The sequence below is a fragment of the Hibiscus syriacus genome, unplaced genomic scaffold (genome assembly GCF_006381635.1).
Source record: "Hibiscus syriacus cultivar Baekdansim isolate YM2019G1 unplaced genomic scaffold, ASM638163v2 tig00110833_pilon, whole genome shotgun sequence".
NCBI lineage: Eukaryota > Viridiplantae > Streptophyta > Magnoliopsida > Malvales > Malvaceae > Hibiscus > Hibiscus syriacus.
In genome coordinates, this window is record NW_024062884.1 from 623,493 (window position 1) to 642,880 (window position 19,388).

At 31.6% G+C, this 19,388-nt stretch overlaps 2 protein-coding genes and 1 long non-coding RNA gene across 6 annotated transcripts; 1 reads left to right on the plus strand and 2 right to left on the minus strand.

Moving 5' to 3' along the window:
• Positions 1–401: 401 nt before the first annotated feature.
• On the minus strand, positions 402–2,032 carry LOC120143089. Its single transcript, XM_039157505.1, has 3 exons — positions 1,813–2,032; positions 1,229–1,520; positions 402–1,020 (listed from the first exon to the last, which is right to left on the minus strand). The coding sequence occupies exons 2-3, from the start codon at positions 1,475–1,477 to the stop codon at positions 598–600; spliced, it is 672 nt and encodes a 223-aa protein (XP_039013436.1). The 5' UTR covers positions 1,478–1,520; positions 1,813–2,032; the 3' UTR covers positions 402–597.
• Positions 2,033–5,607: 3,575 nt separating this feature from the next.
• LOC120143088 (soluble inorganic pyrophosphatase 4) lies at positions 5,608–10,696 on the minus strand. 3 transcript variants are annotated; one of them, XM_039157502.1, is made up of 9 exons: positions 10,612–10,696; positions 7,523–7,663; positions 7,396–7,424; positions 7,029–7,094; positions 6,833–6,940; positions 6,266–6,331; positions 6,054–6,174; positions 5,889–5,970; positions 5,608–5,784 (listed from the first exon to the last, which is right to left on the minus strand). In XM_039157502.1, the coding sequence occupies exons 2-9, from the start codon at positions 7,656–7,658 to the stop codon at positions 5,709–5,711; spliced, it is 684 nt and encodes a 227-aa protein (XP_039013433.1). In that variant the 5' UTR covers positions 7,659–7,663; positions 10,612–10,696; the 3' UTR covers positions 5,608–5,708. The 3 variants fall into 3 exon arrangements, with proteins under 3 accessions (XP_039013433.1, XP_039013434.1, XP_039013435.1); XM_039157503.1 differs by having other exon boundaries at positions 7,523–7,660; positions 10,612–10,682; XM_039157504.1 differs by lacking the exon at positions 10,612–10,696 and having other exon boundaries at positions 5,717–5,783; positions 7,523–7,689.
• Positions 10,697–15,985: 5,289 nt separating this feature from the next.
• On the plus strand, positions 15,986–17,538 carry LOC120143091. 2 transcript variants are annotated; one of them, XR_005517907.1, is made up of 4 exons: positions 15,986–16,043; positions 16,620–16,692; positions 16,790–17,384; positions 17,416–17,538. It is a non-coding gene; the product is annotated as an uncharacterized LOC120143091 (long non-coding RNA). The 2 variants fall into 2 exon arrangements; XR_005517908.1 differs by having other exon boundaries at positions 16,790–16,890; positions 17,485–17,503.
• Positions 17,539–19,388: the final 1,850 nt, after the last annotated feature.

Here is a 19,388-nt window from a genome sequence, read left to right on the forward strand (position 1 = left end):
TAACCATGTCTTCCCAAGCTGAAACATATTTCTTTATCCCATTATGTGAAAGTAATCTAATTTTGCATTCAACTCTACCCGTAAAAATTTTAATATAACTTCTTAAATTCGCACTCCGTCGATAAATTTCTACATCCATCGTTGTATGTTGCATCTTATAATTTGTTTTGATGTTTTGAGTGGATGGATTATGCCTTACACTTTGAAGGCTATATTTGTGGAGGGGGGTGGGGAGGCCAGAAGCAGAGAATTTGACGCCATTTATATGGGGATTTAGAAGGCACATTCCTACACAGCAAATGCCTATGTTAGTTCATAAAGGTAAATAAATAACAAGGGCATAAGATTCCAATACATCTCAGTCCATCTCATTGAAGTAAGCATTAATCCATTATATTTTACAAAGCCAAAGATAGTTCAAGTGCTGCCAATAATACACAGCACAGTGACAAAACTTCCAAAAACCCACACCATAATAATAAGTATACCATAGCACAATCGCAATTTAAAGCAACTGTTTGAATTCTCATACCAGAGAATGCAGGAAAAATTAAGGTTTATTTATCTACATGGATCAGTTTAAACCAAGGGCCTTCCTTATAGAGCCTCCCCCACGGAGTAGTGCATCGTAGTCGGAGATGTTTTCAGAAAAGTAGTCCCACAATAGGGATCTGTAGTACCATCCTTAAACACATCAAGGTTGCCTGAGGTGCCGGCCTCGAGTGGTTTATAGTCATACCACCGATCCAAACTTGCAGCGCCTCTGCGGGAGTGTTTGTGGCTTTTACCGCCACCATTACCACCACGAGAGTAGTTGTTGCCCTTCTGCACTTTCTTTCCATTTTTCTTCTTGTCATGGTTCTTCCTCGACCTCTGGTGCTTTTTACCTCTAACCGTGTGCGATACGGATGTCGGCAGAGGATCGTACACATCAGGAGCCCATGTCACTCTCCGCTCCTTTGATGGTAATCCCTGTTTTTCACGGCTACCTTTAAGGGCAGACACTAGCTTCAATGAAGTCTGTTAAAGGGTAAATGCAAGTAAGAATAGAGGGTAACTTTAACTGAACCGAAGATCCAACTAAAATTTCTACGAATCTAACAAGAGCCTTCATCCGATCAATCGATAGCACAAAGTTAATCCTATAAATACTGCATTCATCAATCTTAAGAAGCTTCTAAAGTAAGCAGAAAACCTCTAGAATTTAAGAAGAACCAAAGACACTTACTGAGGAGCATGGTGACTTCACCGCGTCCTCGGAGAATATCCACCTCAAAGAAGTTCCAATATCATCGTCTTCAAGAGGAGAGGCATCAGAAGGAAATGATACAGGCTTGCTTTGATGTCCCAGCTCAAGTAAATCGTCCGCATTACTCGAATAGCCGCCATCACATTCATTATCATACTCATTCAAGCAAACATGAAGTATTGCCTGATTAATCTCACTTACATCATCTACCTCTTTAGAACCCAACATGTCCTTCTATAATACCAGTGAATACAAAGAGACTCCTAATTAGCTGCAAAAAATGATAGTCCACCATTGTAACAAGTTATGGGAAAGAACTATCATACTCGGTACAGATGGCATAATGTACGTAATTTAATTCAAAATTCAAGCTGATTTTTTTTTTCATTTGATTAATCAATATCAACAAATAAGCTGGATAAAAACAAATTTGAAAATAAAATATTAGTGGGATTCATTCTTTGATAAGTAATATACATCAAAATGTAACTTAAACCAATTAAATCATCCGTAATAAATAACCCTAAACCATAAATACTGCTGAATGAATAAGAACAATATACCTTTCTTAAGGCGGCTACTGAAATCAATTGAGGAGCTTTAAACCTCCCGAAAGAGCAAACCCCAGATCACGATCGAAACCAATCCTTGGATCTTCCAAACAAACCAGGTTCCCGCTTATCGCTCGGTAGATCAGAGGAATCGAGAAGAAGACGAGGGAAAATAGATGGGAAACGAAAGGAAAAAGTAGAGATGGAATAAAGAAGAGTGAAACTGAGGGGAAAACGTCAACTAAGATTACCACGACGATCGCTCTTTTGAAGATGTTTCAAACGATGGGAACATAAACATAAACCGGCATGAAAAAGGGTCAAAGAAGGGATCGAAGGGAGGAAAATCGGTTCAAAGGGTAACGAAGGCATATTATCTTCCTATGCTCTTCGTAGCCCCCAAATTGTGTTGAGAGAAAAAGACCCTATCTTTCTGTTGTTTTCGTGCTTTTTGGATCGACTGAAGAGAAACCCATACACAGAAGGATGAGATATATAAGAAGCGGAAGAAAGCAAGACGGCGAAGGGATAGGCGAAGGACAAGCAGAGAAAGGTCAACCGTCGATGAGCGACCAACAATAGAAACATCAAATGAGATCTCTTTTTAGATATTTTTACTTCAGAGATTAGCTGTAAGACTCAATAGAGATTAGCTGTACGTGAGGCCCAATCAGGAAATTACACGACTCACATTATTTAGATTTTTTATATATATTTTTACTTATAAATACATTTATATTTTAATTTTACTCACACATATATATATATATAATTTATTTTTAAAGATTTAGAGAAATAGTTGTGTATTGTATAAGAGAAAAATTAGGTCCAAGTCTTTGTTTGATGTTGATGATGTTTGCAGTTTTTGAAGCCTAAATCGAAAAGAAATTAAAATTACAATGACCAAAATAAAAATTTTGAAAATTTTATAGTATGTTAATACATAAACTTGCAGAATACTTTTTGATTTTAACTATCTGCCTTTAATATTTTAATTAATTATTTTAAATCGAATTTATATAAATATTTATAAAAGTAACTCTCTGGATTGAATTTTTAATTCATTTATAAACGTACAAATTAGAACTTATAATATTTATCAAATTTAATTTTAATATTTCAATAATGTTTGAAATATATTTTCTGAATAAATTAATTTTTAATTTAAAAGCAACCCTCGGATTGATGATGTGGCATATTTAAGTCGGTTAGATTTGAGGTGCACATTTGTTATAATATTATTAGGGTAAATTACATATTTAGTATTTAAACTATCAATTTTTTTCTTTTTTAGTATCTATATTTTTAATTTTTTAAAATCATACTTAAAGTTTAATTTTTATTTCCATTTAGTACCACTGTTCAAAATTTAACGTTAAATTTAAAAAAATATATTAAAAATTTAAGTACTAAAACAAATCAAAATTGATAATTTAAGTACTAAACATATTCAGTTTTTAATAGTGAGATACTAAAATGAAACAAAAACTAAATATCATGTATTATTTTAAAAAAAATTAAAATTTATGTATTAAAATGGATCAAAATTGATAATTTAAATTCTAAATATATAGTTTACCTTATTATTTAATTAAATCAAGGAAAGGGCCTATGGATTTGGATTCACTTCTACATACACCATGTGATCATGTCCAAGTCTCCGACAAAATCCAATCTCAAATTTAGGAGAGTAGGGATAAAATTATTATGTTTAAAAAAGAAATAAATCATTTAAAATTTAAAATTTTTATTATTTAAGATAATATTTTTTATAACTTTTTTAATAGTTAAATTGAAAAATTATTTTATTCAAAAAATTATTAATTTACTAATAGATAATAACAAATAATAAATTACTAATCTATTAATTTTTTAATAAATAATTAAAAATACTAAATTATTAATTAATAATTATTATTTTACTACACTCAAAAATCAAACTCTAATTATTATTTTAATATATTTATGGATTCTTATTTTGGTATTTAGACTTTGAATTTGTTTCCTACATTCTCTTTATTTTTTTTGTTTAATTTATTAATTTATTTTTATATTATGTTTTATATAGTATTAGTAGATTTTACTTATAGTTAAAAATAAAATTAAAATTTTGGTGAACTTAACGAGCAACTAGGCGAGCAATAAGCTTAACGAGTAACGAGTCGAGTAACAATTTTTTTAACTAGCACGAGTCGAGCAAAATTTTCAAGAACTTAACGAGCAATGAATCGAGTCGAATAATAAAATTCTTTAACGAGCATGAATCGAGTACTTCCTAATTCACGATCGACTCGCTCGATAATCACCCCTAATTGAGACGGTAAGAATAAGTAAAAAGACCATCATCATTGAGATGTCATTAACCACGAGCTTCATCAAGAGAAAAACCAAAACGACATAAAATGAAACTTGAATCAATCTCTTGTTTAAGACATGCCAGGGAAACCCAGGGCAGTGAGGGCGATTGATATAAGTCATCATCGTCAACAATGGAGTAGGGGAACTTTTTCTTTTTTATATATAGAAAATCATTAGTTTTATTAAAATAGAAAATATACATGCAATCAAGATTTACAAGCATAATCGTAAACATAAATTAGATTATAATTAAAATATTTTCCTATAACCATTGACATAAAAACTAACCAAGTACAAAAAAAAATTTAAAAATCTAATCAATATTCGGACAAAATAAAGATACGAACAAATCTTAATGCATCGACAAACGAACCACAAAAGGGGATGAAGCTGCTGAAGACCAACGACAAATCACAAATTATAATCAAGCGACATGAGAAAATTATTTGAACACAAAAAGCATATCCAAATCAATCCGAGTGTCTAAAGCAGAGAAGATCAGTATGATAACAAATAAGTGTCATCTTGATCAGTCGTGGCGATGTCAAATCCAACTCTGAGTAAAAAGATAAACGAAAATAACGGAAAAAAACCGTAAACTACCAAAAGCCAGAGAAAAACGTGCCATAAAGGCAGAGGTAAAAGTGTCATAAAGACAGAGAACATGTCACAAAGGCATAAGTATTCTTATTAAAAACTTAAAAAAATAAAGAAAAACAACAACTGGCGAGCGACAACCAACATCAAAATCAGTGTTGTCGCCGGTTAAACAAAATTAAAGAATAAAAAGTTATATTAATCAATAAAATTGATACAAGTTATAAAGAAGAAGAAAAATGAAAAGAAATGAGGAAGAATTTGGCTAGGGTTTTAAAAAGACACTCTTTTTAGATCTTATATGAGGAGAAATCAAAAGGTAATATTAGAAGGAAACTTTATTGTGAGAAAAGTTTAATGTTTAAATAATCTTTTTAGTTTAACCATTTTATATAAATTCGAATTCAGACAATATAAGTACAGACACTCTTTGCTCCATTCCTAGGCAGCATCAAAGGCGGTTGGGGGGCTTTAACCACATTGATCTGATAAAATTGACCTTAATCCCTTAAAACTTAGGGACGAAGAGAGGGACAGAGTGGCTTTCCCCCAATGGAAATTTAACTTATAGCCCCTTACAAAATTATGTAATTATAAACCAATCCAATGGAACATTTGCTCTGACCCCTCTAAATATATCTTAATTTTTAAATTAGGTATAATTGTTTACATTAATTAACAATATACAAATTTATAAAGCAGCGTTGCATTAAATACATGGAATATACTTGAACTATAAAACAAGGCACACCAACAGAGCTGCTTGGCTTAATACTACAAAAAGAAGAAATGAAGAGACAACCGAAAGCCAAAAAAAAGAAACCATTATAGTCATCATCATTACAGTGAGAATTGTCCAAAATTATCGTCGTAATCATTGCATAATTGTCGTAACATCAAACTTTCTTTCTTCCATATCTAGAAAATGTATTATATAAAGGATAACCCTACGATTACTTTCTTCCATATCCATAGCTACGAGCAACTACCGCCTCAAGCTCTCCACTATGTAATCCGCGTATAAATCCCTATATAACAGAATGTTCAAATGCAATTAAAATCACAGACAAAAAGAATCAAGGTACAGGATTAATCAGTTGAAAATTGCTTAGAGATAGGAAACTGTCACTTACATGGAATGCTTGATGGCCTCATATGCAGTGGTGGCGGGCAGAAAGTCATTCACAGCTACTTCCTTGTTCTCATTCTTTTTGTCTGAAAAAACATTTAGCAAGTCGAAAGAAGGTTATAAATGCAACTTATACCACCTGCTTTGCCGTAAGAACAATTGAACTTACAGTCTTCAAAGAAGCGGCGAATCTCGGCCAGACGGTGAGGTGGAAGTTCCTTGATATCATTGTAGTGACGGTACTCGGGATCATCAGCACAAACGGCAATGATCTTGTCATCTTTCTCACCCTGCATTCATGGTTGTGGATTTTATTGTTCTCATTTGCTCTTAAAGAGTATACAAAATCAAGAGTTCTTTTAATCAGTGGTTAATGTATACCTGATCAATCATTGGCATCAGACCTATAGCTTTAGCACGAAGAAAGCACCCTGGAAGAACTGGTTCCTGCAAGTATTTCCATGGTGTATTGCAGCGAAAGTTTTAAACGCTTTGAAAATGCACAATATTTCAAGGAAAAATATAATAGGACAGGTTTGGGCATTGTCAGGTGTATGGCAAAAATAATTTCAGTAATTTAGTCAATGATTTCACTGTATGGATTGGACGGTGTTAAGATCTCAAAGTGCAATGGAAAAACCAAACTGGCATAAGACAGTTTAAGAGCATGAAACTGAAGTGGATGCCTTTATCGGCAGCAAATTAGAGTTTTATTTGTTTCCTCCATTACATTAGATCTTTATTTCCCTTGTAAACTTTAGTCTTGCTAATCAAGATCCCTATATGTTAGGAATTTTTATTTTATGTCCACTAGGACACTTTCCATTGTCATTAAAGGCCTATCAGAGGCTGCCATAAAAGAAACAAGCAATTACTCTATCATAAATGTCATGAGATCATGAATTAAACTATGATATTTTCAATAAAAATGAGAATCAAACAACATACCTGCATTATGATCAGGACATCCAAGGGATCTGCATCTTCACAAAGAGTACGAGGGATGAAACCGTAGTTGTGAGGATACACAACTGATGAATAAAGGATACGATCAACCTGCAAATTTATGCACCTTTCATCAGCAACCAATTAAGATAGGTATTGCAACTTCTGCAAGTACATGTGGGTAGCGCTTGGTAATTACCATAATCAAGCCAGTGTTTTTGTCAAGTTCATATTTCACCTTGCTCCCTTTCCCAATTTCAACCACCTAAAAACATTAACCGCATCTTCAATATGTCAAGAATATAGTAAGGACACTAACTGCTGATTCTTCATTCCATTTCTCAAATAAAAGAATTGCACAAATATTGATTCTTCATTCCATGTCTCAAATAAATCCCAATGATGATTAATGATAAGTCAAATGGACGTGTCAAAAGATCTAAAAAGCCAAATGTTTATAAGAAATGTGCGAGGGACAATCAATCGGTTTACTTAAGCATTTTATCCCATCCTAGACATGCTACTCAAAATGTAATAATCAAGAAGGTAAAGTTTAGTATACTTACGCAGTTGAAAACAATGGGAGCTCCAGGTCCTATAATAAATAATAGGAAAAGGTAGAATACTAATAGATTTACAGCAAATCAATTAGAAAACCCAAAACTATACCCAGCTAAAGCTGACATTACATACCGATCTCAAGATCATGCCATGGGTGAGCAGCGATGGACCTCCTGGTCATTGAAGAAAGAATCCTTTCATTCAAAGGAGGATGTGAAGAGTTTTGAGAGTCAAAGGACTTGGCTGGAGTCTCAACTGGTGAAGCCATCACTGTGTGTTACACACCATGTTGGCAACAACTAAATAAGATATTGAATCAAATTTACTGCGCTAAAATAATTCTCAAGCTAGAAATAAACATGAATAATAAGCAATGATCATAGAAATACCATTGATTTGGTGCATTTCTTTTCTTAATTTTCCTCTCTTCTTAAAGATCATATAGCCTAACTAAACAAATGTTTGTAGAACTATGCAACGAAAACAAAATTGTTGCCGCACTTCGGCTAAAAGCCGTTTCACTTCAAGACACGGAGATTCTCAGCTTTGAAAGCCGAAGGTTCTCTTAGCAGCAGAGTATCGTCAAATATAACAATAAGAAACAGTTCAACGCAAAACTCTCAATAATCTGAAAGAAAACTGACATTAAAAAAAAGAATAATTCTGCAAATGAGCTCTTTTACTCTGTTTAGAAAAACGATCAAGACGATTTCTTAGCAAAGCCCCTCGCACAGCAATTCGACACTCGATCTTTTTTTTAAAGAAAATTTCTTCGAGTCAATAAAATTTATAGCTTATAAAACACAGATCTACAAACTACTACCACTTAGATCCACAGGAAAAAAAACAAGAAAATACAAAATCAAAACGCAATAAAAATTAGTACTGTCGTAACCGGTTTTCGTCCGGGCACGAAATATTAAATTTTGGCGGGGAAATTAATATTAATAAATAATTTTGAAAATAATTTGTGAGTCGCCATCGGCCTTTTTGGATCAGGTAGGTCGAATACCTAAAAATTATTTTTTAAAAGAGTTTTAAGAAAACATCAATAAAAAATTGAACTGATCTGCGTTTTATAACCAAAAATTCATTCTTTTTAATAATAAAAAGGGATTCGTGGTCGGTTACGTTTAGGGAAGGATTAGCACCCCTACAACGCCCAAAATTGGTACTTTTTAATTATAAATTGTCTCTTTAAAAATTCAAAATATATTAATTTATAATCTTATAATTTCAAATTGTAAAAAAAATATTTATTTAAAAATATCCGAAAAGAACTTCTAGGTGCCTTAAGACAGCTTTTTTCTTTGATATTGATAAATATTAATTTAAATAATATTGTTTAATTTTAAAACATCAGAATAGGACATCCAGTTGTATTAAGACTGTCCTTTTCTTCGATATTAAAAATAATATTTAAGAGTTAATATTTATTATATATTTATGAATATATATCAAAATATTTAACAATATAATAAAATAATAATTCTATTAAACAATATATTTAAAAACAATAAAATAAATAAAGATATATAAAATTAATAACTAAATTATAAAAATAAAACTAATTACTAATTATTAATTAATTGAAATTATAGGGTTTAAATATATTTTTTATTTAATAATTTAATGACCAAAATAAACTTATCTAAAATTCAAATTTTATAATAAAATAGATTAAAAGTATGAACTAGGGACTAAAAAATTATTTATTAAAATTAAGGGATTAAATCTGTCATTTATCCTAAATATATTATTTAATTAAAAAGACTAAAATGAATAAAATTAAAATTCAAAGACCGAATTAAAATTCTTATAAATTCAGTTTAATGACCAAAATGTAAAGTTTACAAATATGAAGGACTGCGGAAGGGTTTTAACTATTTTGTAATTACGCGCATAGTCCTTCCCGAAACGACGTCGTTCGGGAAAGACTATAAAAGTCCCAAACCGGTTGGCCCGAAGGGCCAACCATTTCATTCCTCATTTCCTTCTCTCTCTCTAAACCGAGAGAGTTTAAAACTCTCTCGCCTCTCTCTAGCTTCCCTCACCGGAGGGAAGCCGGTCACCGGTCGGCCACCGTGTGCCGCCGTGTTTATCACTGCCGGCCACCGCATCCGGTGGCCGGAAAAATTTTCTTTACACTAATATATAGATCGGACCGTCCTAAGGACGGTTCCGGTGTTATTTCTTCCTAAAAGGCTCCCAATCGGAGCAAATCTACAAAAGTACCTTCGGTATTTTTGGTTCTCCGGCGATGTTCAGTGTTTCCGGCGACGGTCAAGGTTTCCTTGGTAAGCCTCTTCTTCCTTTTTCTTTTTTTTTTTCTTCTGGTTCTTTGCTGCTGAGATCGTTGGTATAGTTTGTTTATTTTTCTTTTCTTTGTTGTTTTTTTTTCTTTCTCTCCGGTTCTGTCTTTTTTCTCTGTCTTTTCTCCTTCTTTTTTTCAGGTGGGTGGTGGCTTTTATAGCCACCACCGGTGTTCGTCTCGGACCGGTCCGAAGAGGGGGCTTCGGTGAGTCACCGGACTACCAGTGGTGACTCACCCCGTAGCCTTGGCGTGGACGGCCGGTGTTCTAGCTTCTGGAGTCTTCGGCTGGGACGTGGCAGCGGCGGAGGCGGCGAGGGCTGTCGGCAGCCGCGTGGAAGCTGGAGCGGCGCCGCGTGGCCCTAGGGTATCAAACCCTAGGGTTCCTATCTGGAGCCATGTGGACCGTTGGATCATGCCAGATCCAACGGCTGTGATGAGGCGGCTGAGGATGATTAGGGTTAGGAAACCCAAATATTTAGGGTTTCCGGTTGGATTTGGACCGGTTTCAGTTGGTTTGTAACTGAGCCGGTTTAATTGTAATTGGTTTGTATTTAATATATTTAAAAAAAAATAATAATAATAAAAATAATATTAATAATGATAATAATAATATTAATAATAATGATAATAAAATGGATAAAAAAATAGTATCTTCAAGTACAAAGTGGTTTCAGCTCAAGATCAACACCAGGTAAAATTTCTCACCAGAAAGAAAAGAAAAGAAACTCAAGATATGTATCCCTGATTCAATGCTAAAGCCAAGTTCCAACTTACAGAAACCAGAAACCAGAAACAATCAGAGAAAAAAGCATAGCAGAAACAAGAAGAAACGGAACATAAAAGCGGGGAAAAGAAAAGAAAAGAAAAATGAACGATGTAACCGTCGTAAAATAGGTTTGAATCGTACCTGCAGCGATTTCCAGTTCCCAACAAAATGAAGCTTTCAAGGATCTTGAAGAAACAAGCAGATCTCAAGAGCAGAGAGAGCAAAATCAAAAGGATAATGTGCAAAAAGAAAGCTGCCCGTTCCCGCTATCTTTCTTCGTTTCTATTTAAAGGCAACCCCCACATACACCGAAATGGAACAGAGGGGGGAAAGAGAAGAAAAGAAGTTAACGTTTTGGTGTGACAGAAAAGATGGGATTGCGGATATTCTGCGGAATAGAATAACTAATGTGGGTCTCGGTTTTTATACCTAAGACAACGTGTCGCCTCATTATTGGTAAGTAAGGAGACGGGGAGTTGGGATTCACTGATGACGGGGACGGATGTTGGGGATTGACCCCAACTTTGAATGGACGGTGAACATCTTAGATTTTGAGTAAATTACGCGTATAGTATCTAATTTATTAGTTTTAGTCTATTTTAGTATATAAACTTTCAGTTTTTTCAAAATAATACTTAACGTTTAATTTTTTGTTTATTTTAATACCTATCCGTTAAAAATTTAATGTTTTTAGTAATTGGTCTACTTTAATACCTAAACTTTTAATTTTTTCAAAACTTAGCGTTAAGTTTTTAATGAGGTACTAAAATGAAACAAAAACTAAATATCAATTGAGATTTTAAAAAAATAAAAGTTTAAATACTAAAATAGATTAAAATTAATAGTTTATATACTAAATACGAATATATCCTATATTCTTTTACATTAGGGTTTACTACATAAATAATAGCAAATGTTTAGGACGCTTGTTTTTTTGTCGTTATGTTTGCCAAATTATATATAATACTTTTACACTATTTTTTATTAATATTTTGTCATTATTTTTAAATTTCAGTATTATGCATTATTTTTATATTTTTTTTGTTATGTTTGCCAAATTATATTATTTCTTAGGATATACTTGATATTAAATAAGGGTAAATTATACCATTGACCACTCAACTATTTAGTCTTTTTTATTTTTATCATCGATCTTTTAATTTTTTCAATCAGACCATTTAACTATTTAATTATTTCAATCAAGCCACTTGTCGTTAGCAATTAACAGAAGTGTTAACGAGGCAATTAAAGAAATTGACATAATTATACATTTAGTCCTCAATATTTATACATTATCTCAATTTGATAGTAATTTTAAATTAATTTAGTAAATTAATTCTCTAGTCATATTGTGACACGTGTTACACGTATAGAATATATTTTTTTAATTTAATTATTTTATTTTCCACCCAAACACATGGTAACACGTCACCATCAAATTGGATGGAAAATTGGTAGTAGAAGAAGAAATTACAAATAGGGGTCTTGGGAGACTCAAACATGGATAAGGATGGTTGAGAAACCAACACCCAAACCAAGCTAGGAGCACTTCTTGGATTCTAAATGCAACATATAACATATAAGATATTGTTATGAAAGAAAGAACAAGAAGTTAAAAGAATAAGGAATAATATATATATATATATTAACTCAAAATTATTTAAAAACTTAAATTATTTGATAAATTTAACAACAATTTATATATTTATATATAATCATTAAATTATTTTTTTTAACTTAAGTAACAATTATTTTCTTTCTTTCATTTATTACAATATGTTAATAGTTAAATTTAAAAAATATCTTCAATTTGTGGTGTGACACGTGTCTATGATTAAATTAAAATAAAATATATTCCATTCACTGTGTGACACGTGTCACAATATGTTTAAAAATATCTTTTATTCGTGGTGTGACACGTGTCACCATATGATAGGATAAAAAATAAAATAATTAAATTAAAATATATATATTCCATTCGTGGTGTGACACGTGTTACAATATGATTAGAAGATTACATTTATTAAACTAAATTAAAATTAGGATCAAATAGATATAATGTATAAGTATTAAGGATTAAATGTATAATTATACCAATTTCTTTAACTGACACGTCAACACTTTCGTTAATTAGGGGTGAGCAAAACTCGACTCGACTTAAAAAAATCGATTTTTTTTGTCTCGATTCAACTCGAAAAAACTCTACTCGATTGACTTCGAGTTTCAATTTAATAAACTCGACTAGACTCAAAAAAGTTTCAAGTTCAAATCGAGATGTAAGATGCAACTCGAATAACTCAAATTTTTGAATAATTAGTGAACTTATTTTCAAGTTTAAGTCGAGTCCTTAAACTTTGTATGATATATGTATATCACGTATAAAAAATATGAAGAAATATATTTTGTATTATATATATATGGTTATAGAAAATCACTTAAATTGGAATCAAATAATATTATAAATATTTACAATTAAATTTAAACAGAAACTTGAAAATTGAATCGACTCGAAATTTTTTTAAATCAAGTATGAGTTGTAAAATAGTACTTGTCAACTCGAATAATTCAAAATTTTTTGACTCAACTCGACTAGATTTAACGCTTACCTCTGCTATCAATTGTTAATGATAAGTGGCTTGATTAAAACAATTAAGTAGTAAAGTGGTCTGATTGACAAAATTGAAAGATCGATGGCAAAAGTAAAAGGGATAAATAGTTGAGTGGTCAATAGTATAGTTTACCCGTAAATTAACAACCAAAAATAGCTTTTAATTTTTCCATATGGTCTAATCGGGATATATATAAATTTTTAATGTTGAGAGATAATTTATAAAATTTTAAAATACATTTAACTTATAAACTTTTAGGGAGAGTGAAAACAATTTTTTAATTAAATATATAAATAAAATATTTAAAATATATAAGATTTTTTAATAAATTAAATATATAAAAAATTAATTTTTTTTAGAGAAAACGACTATCACTACATGTTATTGTCTTAAGGGCTATTTGGTTACTTCATAATGATTAAGTGTTGAATGATTCAAATGTTGAATGATTTAAATGCTGAATGATTCAGAGGCTCTGTATGAATTAGCTCTGAATGTGACATGTTGTTTGATAATGACTCTGAATCATTCAGAATGTACTTCTGTGTTGAATCATTTAATACTGTTTTGTTGAACCAGTCAACACTGAATCATTCAGAGGTGCGAAACAAACGTGCTGAATGATTCTATTAAGAGGCAAACAAACAACCCCTTAATCTATCCATGAACTTAATCCTAATACATCATTGGAAGAAGACATCCTCTCTAAATATCAAAAGAATATATCATATATATACTTGTTATCATGTCATTCATGAACCTAGTCAATAAAAAAATATTTAATGCATTTTTTAAAATTGAATCTTTATTTTTTTCCTATGTAAATATTGAAGCAAATAGAAGTTAATTATGAATGAATTAGGAACATGAAAAAAGAATAAAATGATTAATTTTTACTGTTTGGGACAATTGATAACATGAAAAAAAAGTTAATTATAAATATAAATTTTTATAAAATAGATTTCAAAAAATGATTTATCTAAAATGAGTTACATTACTTAAAAATATTTTAAAAAAATAATATTATTTATTAGAAAATAATAATATTTTATATCAATATTATTGGGAAAAAATAAAATTTTATATCAATTTTATTAAAAAAATAATAATATTTTATATCAAAATTATTAAAAAGTAACAATATTTTATGCCAATATTATTTATTAGAACATTTTGTTTAATAATATTATTAAAATATTATATCTACAATTTTATAAATAAAAATATTAAGTACGAACCAAGCGACCTCGGTGGTAAAAGAATTCTTGTTATTCCTTGAGGTCTCGGATTCGAGCACCATAAATGCTAGTGGTGTGAGCGTTCAATGTCAAATGGTGGAGAGTTATCTATGAACCAATATTGTCTTGTACTTATCTCAGATTAATAAAGAAATCAATAAAAATATTAAAATTGTTATAAATTATGTATTAAAATAAGAACAATAAATTATTAATTATATTAATTACTTATTAAAATAAAAACATTATTAAAATATTAAATTTATAATATTAAAATAAAATTATTATAATATATTCTAAATTTATTAATAAATATATTTTAAATATTCAATAATATTATTCTTATGAAAATAATAAATAATGTTACTTTTATTAATACTATATTATTTATTATTAAAATTAAAGTATGATATTATATATCACAATAATATAATTATAACATTAAAAAATATTATATTATATTACTAAAATTATCAATAAATATATTTTAATAATTAATATTTTTATTAAAATAATATATCAACATTAAATATATAAAATAGTAATATTTTGAATATTCATGTTTTGAATAGAGAAGTTTATAAAATGATTAACAAAAAATCAAATTATAAATTACATTTTAGAAAATGCAAAGGAAATTTTGTTGATTAAATTTCTTTTATCTCGTCAAGTTTTGAAGAGAAAATAATAACATTAATAAAATTTTACATTGATATAGAAAATCAGAAAAGATATTTGATGAATTGACGATGAGAATTTAAAAAGACCAAAATTAAAGAGATTCAATTAGATTTTTTTTTTAATTTTGAAAAAAAATATTGAATTAAAATTTTATAGAAAGTTAAATAGTTTATTAATATTAATATTGAAATAGAGTTTTATGAAAAATTGAATAGTTTATTAACATTAATATAAAAATCCAATGATGACAATTAACACTTTAATAAACTCATAACTCTATTATTTTATTTTACCGTTTTTAAATTTATTATCAAGAAATAAAAAAATATTAATATTAATTTTTTTAATTTGTGAGCCCCGCCCCCTCCTGCCTTGGCCAGGGCCGTTGTTTATCGATAATTCGATACATAATTAATTAGTAATAATAAAATAATTAGATTACAATTTTAACGAAAATTGAATAATATTTATTTATTTTGAAAGTAAATTATTTTGAGCCGCTGGATCGAGGGTGTCGGATGCCAAATTCGCAGCGCATCTATCTCCGGCTAATCGGAGCCGTTTAACTAACAGCTTGAAGTAAGCCCCGTCGTTTTCTTCAATCACCCATTTTCTGTCCGTTGATGAATACCTCCGCTAGATCCACACAAATCCAACGGTTGGGGCTCCAACCTGAAACTTATTTCTTCAATATACTATCATTTCTATTTTCTTTTCTTTTCCTTTCCTCTATTTCTCTTTTTATGAAAAAAGAAGAAAAAAAAGGAAATAGGTTTTGTTCAACGGCCGATCGGGGCTGACGACCAGATCCGGTATGATTCGTTCAATTTTCGGAATAAAATTTAAAAACATTTAATTCTATTACTTGAACCTTTTTTCTCCTTTCCCTTTTTGCATTGATTTTAACGCCGATTTTTCCCCTTCATAATTGTAGGGTTTGTTTTCGATAAATTCCTTATATTTCCATGGCTGCTCCACCTGCTAGAGGCTAGAGCTCGAGCCGATTACGACTACCTCATAAAGTTCCTTTTGATCGGCGATAGCGGTAACTTTCTATTTCTTTTTGTTTCGGAACTACTCATCAGACCTACAATTTTCGTGATAAATGTTTGGGATATTTAACATTATTTATTTATTTATTTATTATTCTTATTTCTCAATATGCAAGACCTTGATGTGAGATTGTAATGTTCATTTCATGATCATTGCCTTAGATTCAACTTGATTTAAGTCTACAGATGATCTTTTTGTTTTTCTCCTTCTTTCTTTCTTTTTTTTCTTTCGTACAGGAGTTTGTTTTAGTTCCTTATTAATGATATTTTGGTCTTGTACTTTGTATTTGGTAATGTATTTCATCTTAGTATGGCTTATCGTCATGGAACTTCTGCCTCATTAGTGTTACTGATGCTGAATATTTGAGTCGTATTTGTTCATTTGCATTAGGAAACTTTTTTTTCAATTCATGTGATCAACTGATATAAATAGTTATAATTGTCTGTAACTAGGGATTATAGGTTATCTTGGAGTGATTTCGAGAAGAGTTTTTCTTGATATTCTGCACTTTCTTTTAAATTTGAGTTCTCAATAATTCTATTTGCTTATACTATTGAGTGGTTGGCAGGTGTGGGTAAGAGTTGCCTCCTTTTGCGTTTTTCAGATGGTTCATTTACTACAAGTTTTATCACTACAATTGGGTAGTTTTATTTTTTCCTTATTGCAGTACTGTGGTCTTCATATCATTTTTACTTTTATAAGGGACATGTGGTTTAAAGGTTGCGTTTACTTTGGCAGAATTGACTTTAAGATAAGGACTATAGAGCTTGATGGAAAAAGGATCAAATTGCAAATTTGGGATACTGCTGGGCAAGAGCGGTTTCAAACAATTACAACTGGTTAGTTTTTGGAATTTGGAGTTGTCACTGACTAGATACATGTCTAATCAGAATTATAACATATATGATTGATAAAATAGTTTCATGGCATGACTTTGGCATTGTTCTGACTCTAGCTTGTTTGTTGTGTGTGTTTGTCATTCTGTAGTACGAGTTACCACTTGTTCTCACTATTATTATCATATTCAATGACCTCTCTGGTGTTTTTGGTCTGTTAGGAAGTCGAGAGTTTTTATGCTTCCATGGTTTCATGCTTTTCAGCCCACCATTGTTATACTCTCTATTGTATGACAGGACTTACAAAGAACAGGTGGTTGGGATTGAAATTGTAGATGTGCAGCCTTTCATATTTCTGGATACTCTATGTATAGATTAAAGGTGTTTGCAATTAGTGTTAGCTCTACTGGTGAGTGGTGATGAAAATTTTATGTCTGCATAGTCTTTTCTTTCACACTCCAAAACATGGTTACTTGTTCTTTTCGTCTAAGTTACTTGTCATGTTTTACCTTTATGGGGCACGTGCAGCGTTCACTTTATTTTAGTAGCTCCAGATGTCTAATCTCTCTAATACATTCAGATTTTATTTTCTTCCAGAGTCTTGTATGATGTACAGATGAACTATGTAACATTTTCATTTTGCGCGGCTTACTACCGTGGTGCCATGGGTATTTTTTTTTGATAGGAATAAAAGGCCTCCAAAAAAACCCCCTTGGTGGTTAACGGAACTTAAAAATAGTTCCTTGACCCACACAAGGAGGAAAGGAGTGCCCTAGGATTCAATAAATTCAAATAAAACAAAGTATACAACCCATCTCCCTCAAGAGAGATAAAACCAAAAAGAAACAGTCCTTAACAGAGCATAATTCACCCAATACCCGCCTTAGCTAGGACATCCGCCTCTATATTGGCTGTCCTACTAACCCACCTAATAAAACCTTCAAAAACACTAAGCTTTTGAATAATGTCTTTAACTATTTGAACATAAACAACAGGACAAGAGACCACATCCTTAATCCAGTCAACTGCCACCTGACTATCACTCTCAATAATCAGTCTATCTTTAACCCTATGACGAATAGATTCAAAAAAATCTAAACCCTTTAGGATAGCCTTCAATTCCATTAAAGTTGGGGGCCCCGGACCAGCCGGCTCTTTGAAGGAACCAAGAATCGAACTAGACATGTCTTTCAAAATACCACCTAAGCCACTCCTCTTCCAATCACTCGAGGTAGCCGCATCCACATTAAGTTTAACAAAACCTTTTGGAGGTGGGGACCAAGGAAACACGGTTGAAACCCGATAAGAATGGGATGAGTAGGAATCCACTATGGACGGGTCAGCAATAATATCATCCTTGGAAATACTAACATGAGTTTCCTTAGCTAGAAACCATGAAGCAAGCCTGCACCTTGCAAGAAAGAAAATCTCTGCTCGATCAAGCTTCCCTCCTTCAAACACAATAAAATTCCTGGTCTTCCAAATTGTCCATAGAACAGCTCCAGGAATGAATGGCCAGATAAGAGAGTTGGACTTCAAGTCATTCCAAGCCAATAGGAATCTTTTAGCCTCTGTATGAAAAACCGATTGAAAATTCCAATATCCCAAGAATTTCATCCAAATTGGCCAAACAAACGAACATGAAAAAAATAAATGCGATGAAGACTCCTCTTCAAGATTACAGAAAGAACACAAAGTATCATTTATGCCCTGAACACCTCTCTTAACCAGAGCTGTCTTGACCGCCAACTTCTTTAATATAACTTGCCAAAGAAAAGTCTCAACTCTTGGAGGCAACAGACCCCTCCAAACATTAGACTTCCAAAATTTAGCTTCCTCTGAATCGGGAGAACCCGAATAAGATAGGTTGACACATGATTTCACTGTATAAACCCCTTCCCCATTCCCCTTCCAAAACAATCCATCAGTGGCATCAGCAGAAATAGAGAAATCAGAGATCACAACCATCAAATTTGCCCATTGCTCAAATTCCCAGTCATTCAACTCTCTCCTCAACTGAACGTTCCAAATCCAACCCCTTGAACTGAACTCCCCAAACTGAGTTAATCTTCCTTCTTTATTTACTGCAATAGAAAATATTCTAGGGAACAATACCATCAACGGATGATCCATAGTCCAATTGTCTTGCCAAAACCGAATGCTCCTCCCATTGCCAATTTTAAAGCTATATTTACCTCTGATACTACAGCCCAACGAATCAGCATTATAATGGTTTCTCACCATATCTCTCCACATCCAGGATAGTTTAGGAGAGACTTTACTGTCAAACTGCATCAAGGAAGGATCCAATTTATATTTGATGCAGAGCAATTCCCTCCAAACCGCCTCCCTCTCAATAGCAAACCTCCAAGCCCATTTTTCCATGAGTGCCCTATTCACCACCTTTAAATTAGGAACCCCCAATCCTCCTTCAATTTTAGGTTTACAAACATCGGACCAGCTTACCCAATGTATCCTCTTTCTCCCATCACCACCTCCCC